Source organism: Moschus berezovskii, chromosome 22, assembly GCF_049115385.1.
Source record: "Moschus berezovskii isolate FMDL1 chromosome 22, NW_MosBer_1.0, whole genome shotgun sequence".
NCBI lineage: Eukaryota > Metazoa > Chordata > Mammalia > Artiodactyla > Moschidae > Moschus > Moschus berezovskii.
Window position 1 is genome coordinate 50,520,444 of NC_142481.1, and position 18,477 is coordinate 50,538,920.

At 54.0% G+C, this 18,477-nt stretch overlaps 1 protein-coding gene across 1 annotated transcript in view; it reads left to right on the forward strand.

Moving 5' to 3' along the window:
* The first annotated feature begins 15,834 nt into the window (after positions 1-15,834).
* The window catches only part of SLC7A5 (solute carrier family 7 member 5), a 28,806-nt gene continuing 26,163 nt past the window's right edge, over positions 15,835-18,477 (forward strand). Inside the window, exon 1 of the mRNA XM_055412984.2 lies at positions 15,835-16,464. Within this exon, the coding sequence (XP_055268959.1) occupies positions 15,933-16,464 (532 nt within the window). The 5' untranslated portion in view covers positions 15,835-15,932. The remainder of the gene's footprint in view (positions 16,465-18,477) is intronic.

An 18,477-nucleotide genomic window follows, 5' to 3' on the forward strand; every position in this document is an offset into this window, starting at 1 on the left:
GAAGGAGTTTTACAAAGTGTTTGCTTGGGACATGTCGCCATTTAATTGTGATCGTTCTGCGGGGTGTGTCATGATTTTTCATTGTGGGTTTTTTTTTAACTGTGGTCAAACGCACATAGCATAACATTACCATCCTAACCACCCTTAAGGGCACAGCTCGGTGGTCTGAGGTGCATTCACAGTGTGGTGCGGCCATCACCAGCATCGACCTTCAGAACTTCCTCACCTTCTTAAACTGAAATTCTGTCCCCACTAAACGCCCCCCCACCCTAGTCCCTGGTACCTATCGTCCTACTTTCTGTCTCTAAGGTTTTTAAAAAATATTTCCTAATTTATCTGCCTGTGCCAGCTCCTAGTTGTGGCACACAGGATCTTCGGTTGCAGCCTGTGAACTCTTAGCTGTGGCATATGGGGCCTAGTTCCCTGCCAAGGGTTCGAACCCAGGCCCCCTGCCTTGGGAGCAGAGCCACTGGAGCACCAGGGAAGTCCCATGTTGGTAAGATTTTGACCGCTATATGAACCAAACATAAATGGAATCATGCAATATTTGTCTTTTTGTGTCTGGCTTATTTCACTGAGCATCATGTCTTCAAGATTCATCATATGATGGCAGGTGTGGGAATTTCCTCCCTTTTTAAGGCTGAATAATATCCTAGCATGACTGAGTGACTGAACTGAATGGAATATCCTAGCTGATAATGGTATTTTCATTTTTCGTAGCATCACACACATTCCCCTCTGGTAGAGATCAAGCTCCATGAAACCCTTCATCGTATTATTTTCCAGCGTTACCTGACTCTCAGGCTAACACTGAAAAACAAGCCAGACAAGAAGGCAAACATTCATCCATCTAGCAAGGTGCAGTGATACCCTCCATTTCATCTGAGCAGATAAAGGGTAAATAGATTCATCACAGTCCATGAATAGCATCTAAGATCAAGGAGAACCTATATTATGGATGTGGTTTGTTTTGGCGGAGGTTCAGAGTTTTTCCCCAATCCCAGAACTTCCTACAGTATCAACAATTTATAGTCTGGCCCTGGGCTATTCCATCTTCTGGCACCCACTACAGAGAAAACAATCCTGAACTTCCTTATACACATTTTTCCTAAAAAAGTGCAGCTGCTCGTCAGCACCCATCAAATGACAGTGCCGAGCAAAGGCAGCACAGCAAGCTTACCGTCAGTTTATGTGGGACGCGGTCACTTTTCAGCACAAAACAGGACAGTTTGGGTGTATTGGTGACAGGCTTGAGTGCAGCTGCCTTGGCTGGTGCAGAGCATTGGGTGCTGGGTGACTCCAAGGCTGCAGACCTGCAGTATCTAGGAGGGAAGGGGATATTTTAAAGTTTGATTTGGACGCCAAATTGTTTCTTGTCTTTTGGGAAATTGTAGCCTTCTTGAGTCTCTAGCCCATTAGAAGAGTTTCCTGTGGTTGCCAGAACAAGTGGCCACAAATCAGAGCCCTCCTGCCTGCCTCTTGTAAGGGCCCTATGGGGACACTGGGCCCACCCAGATGCCAGGATCATTCCCACCTGGAGATGCTTAATTCAATCAGAGTCCCTCTGCCAGTTAAGGCCACACGTCCATAGGTTACGGGATCAGAATGTGGACACGTTCTCTGACTGTGGAGTGTTCCAGAACTCTACCATCCTCTAGGGAAAACCTGGGATACCCGTAGCCGTTGAGCGCTTAGAATGTGTTCTGTGTGGTTGAGGACTGAATTTTTAGGCTGTGCATGGTCTTTGTTGCTGTGTTTGGGCTTTTCTCTAGTTGCTGCAAGCGGGGCTGCTCTCCAGTTGCAGTATTCAGCCTTCTCCTTGTGGTGGCTTCTCTTGTCGTGACTCTCGGACTCTAAGGCACCGGCTCAGTAGTTGAGGCTCACTCTTAATTGCCCCATAGCATAAGGGATCTTCCCAGGCCAGGGATCGAACCCGTTTCCCTGCATTGGCAGGCAGACTCTTAACCACTGGACCACCAGGGAAGTCCCAAAGGACTGAGTTTTAATTGTACATAAGTTTAATCAATGAGAATTGAAACATCACATGTGAGAGGCCTGCGGCCAGCGTGCTGGACTTGATGTGAACAGGTTTGTGCGTTTGTAAACACACCCTCGGGGTGTATGTTGCATCCCATTTACAGGAAATACTGTGCTATCCCCCTGGGAGCTGAGGTTTCCGAGGCTCTTTCAGGAGCAGGTGGTGCAGGGCACAGTCAGAAGTGCTAGGAGGTGGACCGGGGTGCAGGGACTGCAGAAGGATGGATCCAGGGACATTGGTCACTCAGAGGCAGCTGAGCAGTCAGCCCTCTGCTCACATCCTTCCTCAGCTATGCAGGCATCACAGAGTCACTGCCACCAGGTACCCAGCACCACCAGGTAAGGTGGCCTCTGTTTACTGAAGCAGGACACAGGTAACTGTTCTCAGACAAGATGGTTTAAAACAAATGTGGCCTTACAAGGATCTAGTTGAGTGGTGATGCTGGTGAAAGCAGATTGGCTTGAAGAGTCAAAACAGATGCTGAGAAACAAGATAAAAAAGGACATGTTTTTGTCCAGCCTCTGAGCTGACATCCCCACTAAATTATAATCGATCATTCAAAGACGTTTGTCCAACATCAGGGCTGTCACCACCCATGACAGTGACACAGCTGGGCCGCCTTCCTGGCCCAGCCTGGGCTGAGCGTCCTCATGACGTTCAGCCATCCTCCTCGACCCCGCTCTGTGTCAGAACCACATGGGGGCACGGGGCTGACCCCTGGTGCTTGTGGTTCCCAGGGTCTGAGGAATGATGTTTTTAAAAAACTACCCAGGCAACTGGGTTGGGTGGGCTGAGATGAGGTCAGCCCACTTACATTTGTTACAAGAAGCTCTGTGAAAGTTCTGTGGGGTCACCCCCAGGTTTTAAAGGGGAAGTCGGGCTTGCTGGAGAGGTTGGAGGCAGGAGGCGACGGAACCGGCAGGAAGCCCATCTGGATTGCAGGCCGCCATAGGGCTGGGCACAGCCTTTCTCTCCTGTCTGATGTGTGCAACTGAAGGCGAGACACAGCCCCATGGAAGAAACCCAAAGGCCTGAACTTAACAATCTCGTCGTTTAATGACCTGCAGTTCTGACTTGATGGAAACGCCGACCCAAAGGCATGTGTTCAGGCAGCCTGCAGCTTATGAGGGTGGGGTTCTCAGGATGGTGGAAAGAAGTACAGTAATTGGAGGGGGGTCTTCAGGTTGGGAGCTGGGGTTGATAGAGAGCAGCCATGCATCAACAGTCCACAGGCCATCCGTTCCCATGGAGACTTCAGGACAGAGAAAGGCCGGTATCCAGAGGGACCTTGTTGGAGGAGAAAGGACCCCGGGGCCCTGAAACGGACAACGCCCACCCCTTGGTGACATCCTGTCCCAACAAGAGCCCCGAGAGCAGGTGGGTGCTTTCGTCTCCTCTTCCCTGTCCATGCCGGGCCTTCCTCTGCGCACAGAAGTCTTAGTCTCCCAGCAGGTGTTCTGCTTTGTAGGTTATTTTTAAAATCTGGCATTAGCCCTGGGACTCTGAGCTTCTCCTGGGAACCACGCGGAGCCCGGACGCGTTGAGCGAAACCACAAACACCGGGGGAGGAAGGACGTCTGTGTCAGCCCTCAAAGCCATGGGACAGAAAACAAACTCAGGTCCCGCCACTCCCCGTTCTGAGTGGCGGCCAGACGCAGGGCCGAAGCCATCGGGTCTGCGGGACCCGCTCACTGTGAGGCGACTGTGGCTGAGCCTTGGGCCCTGGAATTCCAGGCCAGCCTTTAACTTCAAAGCTTCCCCACTTTGCTTTCATGTTATTTTCTTGTTTTGTCAAAGTGCAAATGTGGACCCTGTCCACACCCACTCCGTTGTCCATTCTGTGCCAACCAGGAGTCCAGCCCCTTCCCACCAGCACCCCCACACCATCCCTGGAGGCCCACTCCCACCTGCCTGATGTTGGCTCCTCCTCCTCTCCCGGGACACCCGCTCCCTGGAGCTCCTGACCGCGGCTGGTGTGCCCCCCCTGTACCCCAGCAAGAGTGGGGTTCCTCCTCTGTGGGGCTCGCCCCTCCATCCACCCAGCACTAGGGCCAGCCTTGAGGGTCCCCCAGGACCCCAGCCCCTTCCTCCTGCATGCCAGGCATCCGTGGGTCCTGCTGGTACAACCCTCCCTGCCGAGCCTCCCATCCTCCGTTCTCCACGTTTGCACTGCCCCCTGCCCTGGCTGCCCCATCTCCAGACAGCATTATGTCGCCAGCCCTCTGGTTTTGCCATGTCCAGCATCTCCCCCAACCACCCGCTCTTCTCTTAGCAGAGACTTGGGCAGGAAACAGCAACTTGACCATTCCTCCTGCTTCCATGTTCAAGACCACGGCTTCTGCTAAACTTAGGAGCAAGCACAAGCTCCCTTTCCATAGGTCTGGGGTGCAGCCCCCACCCAGCTGGGGTTGCTGTGCCCCGTCCATGGGCCTGGGAGTCAGTCAGTCCCTTCTCTGTAGCTTTGCCCAGATCATGGAGTCCCTGCCTCCTCACCCCAGCCACACCCAGGCACCCTCGCTGTTCTCGCGCTGGCACCTCATTCCCTGCTGTTTTCCCGAAAGCAGTGTTCTCACTTGCCTGCTCTCAGTGCTGAGTGAATACCCGCTGGGCGGACACTGCCCAAAATGCTCTGGCTCCAGGTGCTGCCGGCCGCCCCCATCAGCTGTGCCCACTGCCCCGACCCTGGACTGCTGCCCCCTCCCAGGAGCGCCCTAGCCCTCCAGGTCTGCGCCTGAACTTTTCTCCATCCCAGGCTCCCCTCCTATGATGTTCTCCTCCATCACCCAGCCGTCAGTGCCAGGGGCCTCCCGCCCATGCGTGCTTCACCTGTATGACACGTGCTCAGGTGCTTACAAGTCACCCACAGGCCATGGGTTCTTAGACAAAAGTTTTGTCCTTCCGAAGTTAGCCATCATGGCATGTTAGCTGAGTAGATGGAAGAAAGTGAAGGTATTAGATGTTTCAGATCACCAGAAATTCCCCTCCAATCGGGAATCTGGTGCTTATAACTTGAGAAGTCCAGAGAAAGTAAGCAAAGTGCAGCAGGTGTGAAGGAGGTGTGGAATCTGCATGAAGCAGGCATGGGGCAGGTGTGGGGCAGGAGTGGGGCAGATATGGGGCAGGTGTGGGGCAGGAGTGGGGCAAACGTGGGACAGGTGTCGAGCATGCATGGTTCACCATGGAGAGGCAGGGAGCAGCCACACTGCTCAGCCCTCACAACAGGAGGCATCGTGTGGAGGAGTTAACAACATCCTCCCAGACATTTCTGAAATGCAGAATTGAACGTCAGGCTCCCGAAATCTGCCTTCGCTGCTCCAACCTGCTGTCCCTGCCCTGGCATGTGTGGCATTGTCCCCTCAGCCTCTGTGCTGGAGCTGGGAAGAAGGGCTGGGAGGAAGGGCCAGGTAGCCCAGGTGAGCAGCTCTGAAAACCAGGGGGACAGAGAGCGCAGGTCCCTCCAGAAGCGATAGGATCGCAAGAGCCGCCTGGACCCTGGCCCTGCTCAGCACAGCGCGGGTGCGGGCTCAGTCTGGGACAATTTCACCATGAGAGACAGCCCAGCTCAGGTTCCCTGACCCACAGGTTGGGTCACACCTTGGGGACTCTGCAGTAGAAACGCCCAGCTCCCGCGTCTGTGGAAAAGTTCAAACGTGCGTCAACAGGAAAGAAAAATCTTCTGTTTCCGCCGTCCTTAAGATACATTCACCAACCACTGCATTGAAGATAAAAGCTGTATATTTTTTCAGTGTTAGATTATTCTGTCAGAATTTCCTCTGTCAGTCAGTGAGTTTGTTTTCTTTTACTGGACTTGAAATAGGAAAATTATTTTTAAGCAAGGCAAAACTGTCTGATCCTTTTTACTGAACTCTGGAAATCCAGAGAGGGGCCACCCTCCAGGTGCGCTAGCTCCCTGAACACATAAACACAAATCAAAAGTGTGAACATCAAATACAAGCCTGACACTCAGGCTCCACTCGCCATGGTCTCTGCCTTGTTTCACAGTTTCGTAATGACACACACAGCTCCACTCCTGTCTGACAACACTGTTTATCGAACACCCCCTGCCGCGTGTACCCATTTGTGGGCAAGACATCTGGGGAATTGGGGGGCGAGACAGCAAACAAGCTGAGACCCCAGCCCCTGTGGTGTCTGCATCAGCAGGGGAGACGGTCCAGAGACGACGGGTGCGGCAGGCGGGTGGGGGGCAAAGCAACAGGTGGCCAGGGCTCCGGAAAAAGCACAGTGAGGCAGGATGCTGGGTACCTGGTCAGGATGGGTTTCACTGAGAAGCTGACAATGGAGCAAAGACTTGCCTGAGATGGGGGTATGGGCCACACAGATACCAGGATGGTTCTGGAAAGTTCAGGAGCAGTAGAGAGGCCAGCGTGGCCGAGATGCAGTGCGTGAGGGTCACAGCAGCAGGAGAGGAGGTCAGAGACTGACCAGATGAGCCACATCCGAGTGGACGTCAGGGCCACATGCAGGGATGGGGGGCTTTGCTCTGAGAGGCGTGAGGACAGCTATGGGGCACATGCACATCTCACCCAGGTTCTCAAAGAGGGGAGACGCTGGGCGATGGACAAACCCCAGGTGGAAAGCCCCCTGAAGGAGGAGTGAGAAGTGTCAGGGGCAGGACACACTTGTGTCGTGATTCCAGCCCCACCAGTTTGGGGTGCAAGGGAAAGCAGGGTGTCAAAGATAAGGCCAAGGGGCCTTCCCTGGTGGTCCAGTGGATGAGAAACTGCCTGCTGATGAAAGGGACATGGGTTCTATCCCTGGTCTGGGAAGATCCCACGTGCCACAGCGCAACTAGGCCTGTGCACCACAGCTACTGACCTGCGTGCTACAGTCCGTGCCCCCAACAAGAGAGGCCACAGCGATGAGAAGCCTGCGAGCAATTAAGACCCAGCACAATCGAAAATAAAAATAAAACAAATAAATAATACCCTAAAAAAAAAAAGGATAAGGCCACGGGCCTTGGTGCAAACAGCTTGAAGGATGGAGTTGCCCTCAGCTGAACTGGGAGGGCGGGGTGGAGAAGCTCTCAGGAGGTGACAGAGAAAGCTGATCAAGGCTGGAAATCTCCTACTCCCAAGAAGCTCTTGAATTCTTGCTCGTTTTCTCTTTTTTCACAACCATGTGGCATGCAGTATCTTAGTTCTCCAACTAGTGATCGAACCCGGGCCCCCTGCAGTGGAAACATGGAGTCTTAACCACTGGACCACCAGGGAAGTCCCTTTGTGGTCATTGTAAGTTTCAAGAGCTGTGCTTTTAGTCTTAGCCACCTTGTTTTTCCATTACCCACGCATTTCTAGAACCTAAAAGGGGCAAACCCTAAAGCAGGAGCATACGCTGAGTGGAGGAACAGTCTCAGGCCCTCAGCCAGCAGGGCAGCCCCACGGGCTACACGGGAGCCCAAGCTGCTTTGGGGCGACATGGGTGATGCCTCCAAAATGGACCACTTGGCAATCAGGAGCAGGGAGCAGGGTCACGTCCTGGGGCATCTGGGATCTCCCAAGTGAGCTGTCCAGCCACACGGGTGTGAGCAACAGAGACAGCAGAGGCCTTCCCGTCGCCGTGTCTACTTGGGATGGAATCATGGACAGGCCAGGATAGATCATGCCGGAGTCCTTCCTGCCTGCCCGAACTGGCCACAGGGAGCTGGCTTAGTGCTCTGAGCCACCTCATCCTCCCCGCTTCACTCCAGATGTCCCCGAGTTGGCCAGTCCAAGGAGGGCGGGGACGCTGGGTCCCGATGACCTGCAGGCTCACATCAGCGTCTACAGGACCATAGTGGGGGTCCCGGCAGGACAGCAACTCACCTGTTCTCCTTCCTTCCAGGCTGGTTTTCCAGGGCACTTGCCCCAGCTGCTGCGGCTCTGGCCCCATCCCCTCTCTCTCAGGAAAGCCGGGGCTGCCCACGGGGCTGGTGTTGGTGTTGAGGGAGAGGCTGGTGGGGGACATGGTGAACCAGCCAGGTGGGCCTTCCCTGTGCCTGCCCAGACTAAAAAACAGCGAGACCCAAGGGGGACCCACGAGGAGAAGCCCACCTTTTATAACATCTCACAGTGGTTTGGGGCCACTGAGACCATGTGACAAAACCCAGAGGCTTTAAACACCTGAAGTTTGTCTTCTCGGGGTCTGCAGGCCTGCAGTCTGACATCAGGGCCAAGCTCCCTGCCTCTTCTGCCTCTCATGTCACCGGTGGTCTTGGCTTGTGGCCGCATCCGCCCAGCCTCTGCCTCCACCAACACCTGGTGTCCATCGTCATGTGGCCGTTTCCTATGAGGACACCAGTTGTACGGGGTTAGAGGTCACCCTGCTCCGAGATGACCTCCTCCTAACTAGTTCTACCTGCAGTGGCCCTACGTCCAGAGGAGGTCAGGTTCTGAGGCTCTGGGGTTAGGACTTCAGCGCCCTGTTTGGGGGGGACACTCTTCAACTGTAACAGTGGGCAGGGCAACAGTACATCCCAGAGGAGCCCCCCACCCCAGGGCGGGGCAGGAAGGGAGCAGAAGTGTAGACTGCACTTTATCTGTGTGAAGAAATCGGACTAGAGTCCAGTGGCCAGTCCTCTGCTGGTCAAGCCAGGTGCCTGGAGCAAAGCCCGGGAGAAGGACTCTGCATCTCTAACCCAGATGTGCGGGGGTAGGACCCAGACGGGCGGCCAGGCCTGACCAGGGGCCAGCACTCGTCAAGGGGTGGCCATGGGTGGGTCACATGTGTCCTCTGACACCAGGTCCAGCTTGGCTCTGACCAGAAGGTCGAGCGCAGAAACGGGGCACCCAGCCAGCCAGTCCCCAGGCCCCGGAAGGTCACTGTCTGTCTCACACTCACACCAGCCCACCAGCCATAGCTCTGTCAGGAATGGGGGCTTCACCCTGCTACCTCACCCACCCTGCAGAGGCCAGAGGTGATGCCATACCCTGCGTGGATAGGGACCCTGAATCCTGGAAGCTGAGTTGCGTTTCCCACCTCCACCCTGAAGCTCCATTAGCCTCTCCTTTAGATGCAGAGTCAGGGTTTGAACCCAGGGCTTCTGACTGTAGGCCTGCGTGCTTTTTTGTTTTTTTAGATACAAATCCACATAATATGGGCTTCCCAGGTGGCATAGTGTTAAAGAATCTGCCTTCAATGCAGGAGACGCAAGAGACATGGGTTCAATCCCTGGATTGGGAAGATCCCCTGGAGAAGGAAATGGCAACCCAGTCCAGTTTTGTGGCCCAGAGGATCCCATGTTCAGAGGAGCCTGGTGGGCTACAGCCTCTGGGGTCTCAAAGAGTTGGACACAACTAAGCACATACACACACACACACCCCTCACATAATATGAAGTTAACCATTAACCATTTTAAAGTGATCAATTTGGTGGTATTTAGGGTGTTCACACTGTTGTGCAACCTTCACCATCATCTGGTTCCAAGAAGTTTCATCACCACAAACCTGCTGCCACTCACTCCCATGTCCCTCTCCCGCCCCAGGTACAACCAACGTACTTGGTATCTCTCCAGCCTCAACGTTCTTTGTCATTTTGTGTAAATGATACCAGACACTCCCAGGCATCCAGCCATTGCCCTGAGCGGAGGCTTTTCACAGTTCGTCCACATCGTGGTAGGTCAGTGTCTCACTGCTTTTTATGGCTAAACTGGACAGTCCCTTACGTCCATGGACCGCCTGCATTTATCCATCCATCCATCGATTCACTGACGGGCAGTCCTGAACTCTCAAGCCCTGTTTGCCACCACAGTATTGCTTCTCTAGACCCCTCAACGAGCAGGGTCGGCCTTCTGAGCACATCAATCAGCCCCCACAGCGGCTGCCACAAGCCTAGAGCCTGGGTGCCAGGCAAACTCCGATTTTTCTGTTTTTAACTTAGTGGAGACCACCATGGAAAACCTAGCCTCAGTGTCTTCAGCTTTGCTTCTACCGTTACTCAGAAATCCCCAGGCCTTGGTTTCACTCAGAATTACAGACAATCACCAGGTCCACCTGTGAACTTCAGAAAATTGGGTGACCTTGCTGAGCAACTGGAAGGTGCTGGAAAGCCTGTGTGGGGGAAGTCACAAAGCCTGCCCTCCATAAGAATGGGGGGTTTCCAACAAGAGAAATGAAACTTTCAGGAGACCCCAGGAGAGCTAAAATAAAGCCACTCGTGGCCAGAAGAAGTCACACTCATCAATCTGGTCCGGAGGGCAGGTGGCCTGGTTGGCTGAGTGGGAGGTCACAGCATCACAGCTATGATCAAACGCACGTGGTGGGTCTGAACCTGGCTGGCCACTCAGTGTCTTATAATGAGCCAGTGTCTTATTCCTCCAGACACAATCAAGGTCAAGCTATGGCTGATGCAATAATCAAATGACACAAAACATCTTCAAGTCCTGGTTTGGGCTCGACAGTCAATGTGACAGAGATGCCACACATGTATTGGGGAAACAGAACTGAAGTTCTGAGACTGCTGAGGGCAGTCCCCTGTTCACACGTGAAGACAGGAAAAAACTAACAGCGGAGTACCACCAAAGCATGACTTTTAAGAACGAGTTTCCTGAAGACGAAAAGACACTTGCTACGTGAAAAGGACACAAACGTGAGTGAGTCCCATACGACTGCGGACAGACACAGCAGGACAGACGCACAAGGCAGGGTGGCTTCCACATCAGTGAAGGGCTTATCGGGTACATTTTTTTTCCAGGAAGAAGAGTGAGTTGAGAAAACGATCCAGGCCCTAATAGGAGTATGCATACTCAGGCCATCACCCTTGGATTCTGCGGAGGAATTGCAGCCACAAATCTTGAGTGGTAAGAAGTTTGAGGCTGTAACAGCAAGCAAAGAGCCATCCATTTACCAGTGTCCCAGCGTTCTGCCTCCTTGCCACCATCTGTGGTCACTTCCAGCGGGACAAAGAGATGATTATAGGTCAACCTAGCCAAAGAGGGAGGCTGCTAACTCTCGCGCTCTCTGAGAGGCTGTTCATGCCGTGTCTCACTGAAACTTGAAAAGATGTGAGAAAGAAGCACCATTACTCCCCCGACCCTGGTGCAAATGTGGAAGGCGAGGCTCAGGCTGACCCCTCACCCCCACCCCCAGAGCATCTCCTGGAGCCTGGGCCACCAGCCCATCCGCACATGCAATTCTGGACCAGCTGTCGAAGCAGGAGCGCCCTGAGTGCAACCCAGGGGCACAGGCACCTCTTAGACCTTGGGGATGCCCTGCTTGTCAGAGCCCAGGGTCTGTAGGTGCCGCAGAATGTCACTCGCTCTTGGTGGCTGTTTCGTAGGTTGTCTGTATCCATAGAAACAGTAGGCTTTAGGAATTCCCTGGCGGTCCAGGGGTTAAGACTCGGTGCTTTCACTGCTGGGGCCTGGGTTCGATCCCTGGTCAGGAAACTAAGATCTGCAAGCCACATGGCACAGCATCCGCTCCCCCCCCCAAAAAAAAGAAACAGTAGTCTTTGCTTCCAGTGAAATGCACCTCCTGATGACTTTTGCTTCGAATGCCACTTGACATTGACTTCACTTCTGCTGATTAAAGATTTTTTCAGGCCATTCAGCTCTCCCCAACTGTTTCTTTCCCAAGGTGAAAAATTTCAGAGTTTGTCCCTCTCCACAAACAGGCAGAGACCAAGCCAGACAGGCAGAAAGGCGTCTTCACAGAGACTTGTATGTTCCCTGAGGAAGATTGCAAACCAGGGCAGGAGAGAAGGGTGCAGCTGAGTTTGGAAAGGAAGGCTGAACTACAAGGCTGTTTCTGTGTTTGTGACTGAATTTTCTTTCAACGTTGGGAATGTGAAACTGAGCTCTTAAACAAGATTCACCATGTAAAAAGAGTATGTTTCACTGTAGATAGTTTAGGAACAACAGAGAAATAGAAAGAATAAAAGGTCATACAGCAGGTGCACCCCCCATCTGAAGGTGGCTGCTGTTACCATTTCGGTATAAATTTATTTGATTTTCCAGCCACTTTATAGGCACTACTACTTCCGGGGGTTGAGTTGTTCCTTTGGGATAGACTGATCTGAGCACTTCACACATGTTAGTTCATTGGCAGTAGGTACTATTATGTTCATTTTACAGAAAGTGAAAATGAGGCCCAGAGAGGGGTAGGTCTGCCCAAGTTCCTTCAGCAGGTATGCAGCGGGCCAAGGTGGGGACTCAGGCGGCCTGACCTTCAAGCCCGTGGTCTCTGCTGCTGCTGTGAAATCGCCTTCGCGTATTCTTTGCCCCCGGTTTTATTGACACATAAACTGGTGCGCGTTTCAGACATACAACGCAGTGATTTGATATGTGCTTATTTTGCAGTATGATGACCACAGTAAGTTCAGTTCTCATCCACCACCTCACATAGCTCCACCCTTTTTCTTGTCATGAGAACTTTTCAGATCTACTCTCTGAGGAGCTTTCAAGTATGCTGTATGGCATTACTAACTATGGACATCAGGCTGTACATTAGACACCCCCCCCGCTGGAACTTATCCATGTCATAACTGGAGCTTGTGCCTCTGTCCACCTTCACCCGCTTCCCCACCCTGTCCCCGTTTTCTGCAGCCCACATTTTGGCATGAGGAATCTGAAAACTCACTGAAGGTTTGGAAATAATAGGAGAGAGTTCAGAGAGCCGACAGAAAATCTTCAAGGCAGCTCCTACACTGGCCCAACGTCCAGCTTACCCTTCCTGTGATGGGCTTTTCTCTCCCAAGGCTGGACCCAGAGCCGCCGAGCCCCCAGACAGGAGAGACTTCCCCAAAGGGATCATAGTGTGCAACCCCTGACCCAGAGACACAGTTCCTCCCATTGAAGTTTGGGGACAGGTCCCCGCTGGGCTCAGCTTCTCCAAGGCCAACACTCCCTGTTCCAAAAGGCCCTGGGAAAGACTCCTCAGCAGAAGAGGCAGCGACTTTGGGCCCAGATTGCATCCGGCAGCCGAGAATCAAACTGCTTGTTCCTCCAAATGTGGCAACTCTCCCAGAGCTCAGCACACACCTGGGCTCCACCAGAGCACCCCCAGGGCCCACCAGATAGGACTCTGGAACGCTGCACTCCATTGTTTTACTCATCTGTGTATCAAGAACTCATTGTGCTTAGAGGTGTACCTCCGGGTTTTTAATGGCTACGCTGGATCCCACCACACGGATGTAGCAACATTTACCAAAGCAAGTCCTCAGGAAGTTTGGATTATTTCCACGGTTGGTGACTCTGTTCTTAAAACTACAGTAAACAATCATGTGGCCAAAAGTCAGCATAATCCTTACCACCTTAGATCTATTTCTGCAAGTGGAATTACAGGTCAGGTGAAACACATGGTTTTAAAGTTTTTCACTGAAACTCCTAAGCTATTCTCCACCAATCCTTGTGAGAATAAATGACATAACTTTTAAGAAAGTACTGGATAGCACTGAAAAGAGTGGGCTTCCCTGGTTGACTCCGTGGTAAAGAACCCGCTTGCTAATACAGGAGACCCGGGTTTGATCCCTGGGTCTGGGAGATCCCTTGGAGAAGGAAACGGCAACCCACTGCAGTATTCTTGCCTGGGAAATCCCATGGACAGAGGAGCCTGGATGGCTTCAGTCCATGGGATTGCAAAGAGTTGGACACTGAGGGACTAAAACAACTGAAGAGTACCTCAGAATGAGCAGAACTGAACATGCCTGGGACAAAAAGTTGCTTTGCTGTCCACCAGATGGTGCTGTTAGCTAAGGTTTTTGCATCCTGCATGCCAAGTCTCCTGTCTCCTGTGTCTCCTGCATTGGCAGGTGAGTTCTTTACCACCAGCTAAAGTCCTAGATTTCCGGTAAGGGAAGTCTGAGGTACACACACACACACACACACACACAAATAAAGTTTACCCTTGGAAATCTAGTACAGTCTCCTATGAAAACCAGGTAGAAACTGACAGTGGTGGCACAGCTGCCATGAGATGGTGGAAACACCACTGGAGGTTGTCATCATCCAACTATTAAGTCTTCTGTAGTTTCCCAGGAGCCCCGACGGGAGACACCGACAGGCCACGTGCATATCCCGTCTCTCCTGTCTCCCTTGTTAATTCTTACTCTAGGAAAGCTGTAGTGGAGTGGCCTGGTTCCTTCCACCTGGCTCTCTGGCCCCTTAGAGCCCCGGGCTTATCTTGGTTGTTAATTTTACACTCTGATGTGCAATTATTGATTGCCTGTCTATGTCTGGAGGAGGTGCTCCAGGAGGTGCTCCAGGAGGTGCCTGCTATTGGAGTACAGGGTGGAGGAGCTCAGGACCTCTCCTTAGAGCATTGCAAATAACTGCCATCTTCGTGAAACAAGTTTAGTGATAAATACACCACAAGAAGAGAGGTGACAGAATGAGCACCACGTAGGTTCAGGGCACTGTACAGACAAGTCCCGTTGTTCTGCTGAGACTGTTTCATCTGCAGTAACATCAGCAGCTCCTCTATTAAATGAGACTTTGTACACCAAGGGCTCACGCCTGATAAAGGCTCGGAAAGTTTGCTTAGCTCTGGTTGTCTGGTCTTTGCCAAGCAGCACCCTCTAAAAGGACAGTGGGAAGAACAACAGCTGAGAGGTTATTCCTGATTCCACCAAGTCACTGACTTAGACATCTTGCAAGCTAGTATTTGTGCTGTGTGATCTTCCAGCTGCCAAGGCTTGTGGAAGTGTTTGGTTGGAACACTGCAGATGCAGGGCTGGCCTGTTGGGGACAGCGGGGGGGGGGGGGGGGAGGGGATTTTAATTTGGGGGGGAGGAATGTGGAAGGTCCAAATGATATGCCTTGGCTAACCCCACCCTGAGATGGGATCCTAAATTCTTTCTCTGTGCACACGTCAATTTCATCAGCAAACATGTCTGACTCTTTCCTGCTTGCAGGCCTGCGGTGACTGGTCAGCTTGCATTTCCTCTTCTGACTCTGAGCACTGGTTACCTGCTGACCCTCCGATCCAGGTGCCTCTGGGGTCCTTCAAGGCTAAGGCCCTTTCACCCTGCAGACCGGGCTCCTTCAGGAAACCCTCATTTTGTCAATGTAACGGAGCTTTCTGCAGAGTCCGGTTTTCCCAGATTCTATGTCGCTGCTTCTCCAGGCCACGATCCCTTGAACGCTGCTCATTGGCAAAGCGGTTCCTCCTGCGATAGAATGAGAATTTCCGAGCCCAGGAATGAATGAGCTCAGATGCGGCCTCAGCGCTCCCCTCTTCTCTGAAATCGCGCTCCCTCAGCCCTGGGATTTAGGGTCCCAGGCCCAGCCTGGATATCGAGAGCTCGCCACCCACCCCCCGACTTCCCAGAGGCGGTTCTGACCATCTTAATATACTTCCCAAGACCATCTTAATATACTCCCCAAGACCCCGGGATAAGCGGACCAACCGGGGTCCTACCATCTCCGGCCTTGGGCGCCCTCCAGGGCGGCAGGCATTGCCTCCTCTGACTGAGCCCTCAAGGCGCCCCAAATCCCACTCATCCTCTGCGGTGGCCCCAGGTCGTCGGCCCTGCTGTAACCCACCCGCTTCCACTCGAGCAGCGGGGGTCCCCAGTGCACGCGGTAGAGGGGCGGCGATGACCAGGGGGCTAGTGAGGGGGGGCGAGGAGCCCAGCGCTCCGTGCACGCGCGGCGGAGCCGGGATTCCCGGGACTACGTGGGGCCAGGATCGCCAGCCATGCAGGTCTCCGCGTACTTCGCGCGCACTGGGTTGGGGCGTCCGGTTCTTCTCAACGGCTGCGGGGACCAAACCCCCGGGGCGAGGCGCGTCACGACGGCGGGCGGGCCGGGGGCGGAGCCTGGCCCGAGGGGCGGGGCCACCGTCCGGGTATAAATGGCGGAGGTTTCTTGGCTGACGCAGCGACCGCGCTGGGAGAGCCGGTCCTCTCCGGTGGGCGGCGCGCGCCCGGTGTCCGGACTTTCCCGGCCCTGCCCGGCAGCATGGCGGGCTCAGGCCCCAAGCGGCGCGCGGCGGCGGCCACCCTCCCGGCGAACGAGGAGGAGGAACGGCAGGCGCGGGAGCGGATGCTGGCGGCGCGGGGCGCGGACGGCGCGGAGGGCGAGGTGACCCTGCAGCGCAACATCACGCTGCTGAACGGCGTGGCCATCATCGTGGGCACCATCATCGGCTCGGGCATCTTCGTGACGCCCACCGGAGTGCTCAAAGAGGCGGGCTCGCCCGGGCTGGCGCTGGTGGTTTGGGCCGTATGTGGCGTGTTCTCCATCGTGGGCGCGCTCTGCTACGCCGAGCTGGGCACCACCATCACCAAGTCGGGCGGCGACTACGCCTACATGCTGGAGGTGTACGGCTCGCTGCCCGCCTTCCTCAAGCTGTGGATCGAGCTGCTCATCATCCGGCCCTCCTCGCAGTACATCGTGGCGCTCGTCTTCGCCACCTACCTGCTCAAGCCGATCTTCCCCACCTGCCCTGTCCCCGAGGAGGCCGCCAAGCTCGTGGCCTGCCTCTGCGTGCGTGAGTACTGAGTACCGGGCCCCGGGACACCGGCGGGCGCGGGGAGGGTTGGAGTCGGGGGGTGTGGGTGCCGAGGCGTGGTCGCCGCATCCTTGGCCCTCCCCGCACTCCTGGAGCATCCCTACACCCCACGCCCCCGCCTCCCACCCCGGTCCGACCCCGCAGTTCTAGACTGAGGGCAGCGGCCCTAATACCCACGTGCGTTTCATTCATTCGTTTCCACGCCGCTTTGGGAACTCCGCAGTGAGTCACACAGCAAGGTCCCCTCCCTGAGCCGCTGGCTGGTAGCGCCTTCCCACTCCGTCCATCCGGAGCTTTGAGCAGACCCTTACTTACTTCCTGAGAGGCACCCACGTGGAGTGCCTGAGAAGCCTGTCTGTTTCTTGTGTCCTTTGACTTCCCCAAGCCTTACTGTTTGTGGAGAGAGATCCTAGTTTAAAAAAAAAAATCAACAAACGTCATTCAAACGTGCTCAGTCAGGAAGGGCTGACTCATACAAAACCAATAATAGTAAAATTGTGCGTGGGCAGTGAATGAGTTGCTCTTTTAGACAATGGAAGGTTGCATCCTCTAGCCAGTCTTAAAAAAGGGGTGCTTAACTGCATCTTAAGTGTGTGCAGGGTGGGCGCTGGCTTTGGGATCCCAAGCTGTGCTGAAATAAAGCCACTGGGCACAGTGGTGGAGGAGGTCCCAGGATGTTGGTGGAGGAGGTCCTGGTATGTTGGTGGGCTGTTTTCTGGTGGTATTTCAGGAAAAAATTTTTGTACTGAAAGCCACACGATTTTCTTATCTTTGTCTATGGCTGCAAACGTCTCAGGAGACGTGCAGGGTGGAAATGTCCAGCCACCTGATTTGAGGCTTTGCCTAAACCTTGAGGTGCACAGAGGTGTGGGGCCAACAGGGCTGATTTCTGTCCAAGCCCCGAGACTCAGGGAGCTGTGCCATCGCTTGGATCAACTTTTGGCCAGCAGTGCGCGCTGGCGCTGTTGGAATCCTGGAGCCTGGACACCAGCTCACTGTGTGTGTGTTGGGTGGGGGGCTTTCAGAAGTACACTCTACGAAGTGGTGTCCCTGGGAGACCTGAGACACCCCCCCCAGAGCGGCCGTGCTGGGGGAGGGGGACGTCTTGCCTTTGAGGGGAATCTCAGCCGTGAACATCTCAGCTTATAACACAGCGATAGTTGATCTGCCAGAGGGCGGGGGAACCTGTGGCTTCCAGTGGGCTTCTCAGACAGTGCTTTGGGCCAAGCAAGGAAAAACCCCTCTTTGTTGACTTTCTGTCAGTAGAATTTTCATTGTCCATTTTTCATCGTTGCTAGGTCTTGTTTAATGTTTGGGCCCAGGATGTGATGACATAACACTGCCTTAAAGGGCCCCTCTGTGATCTTGGAAAGTGGATCCCTCACTTTCTCAACCTTTTGGGTTTAAGCAGGTGAAGCCGCAGGATGGATTCTGGAGCGGTTGTGGCAGGTATGCCCTCACCAGGACTCCTGTGGGCGGCTAGGAGGGTCATATAAGTTCTGGAACTGGGATGACGTTCTTCATGTGTCCATCGGCCGTTCTCTGCTCTTTTCCTCTGAACCACCCTCGCGAGTGTGTTGTGTGTGTATTATATTTTCTGGTGAAAAGGAGATTTTCAGTAACACAGGGATACGCTGTCTGAAGGAGGGAGCACTAGTCTAGAGCCTGCCTCGTCTAGAGGGGGATGGGGGCTTGTCCGAGGCTGGCAGGAAGGTCACAACCACCCAAGAAAGGGTCTGCTCTTGGGTGCATCTGAGATGTCAGTGAAAAGCCACAGTTTCTAACTGTTGTTTGATTATTGCACACAGGCTGGGTTCTAGAACTTCTCCTCAAGAGGAGAAGGGACCCTCCACCACGCGCTCCCTGAGCCCCCCTTGTGGCAGCAAGCCTGTGCACCCCAGCCCAGCAGCCCACGGCCTGAGCCAATGCCTGGTGAACAGCCCAGGGGCCCACCCTGTGAACAGTGTATTGTGGAGCCACAGTTTGCCGGTT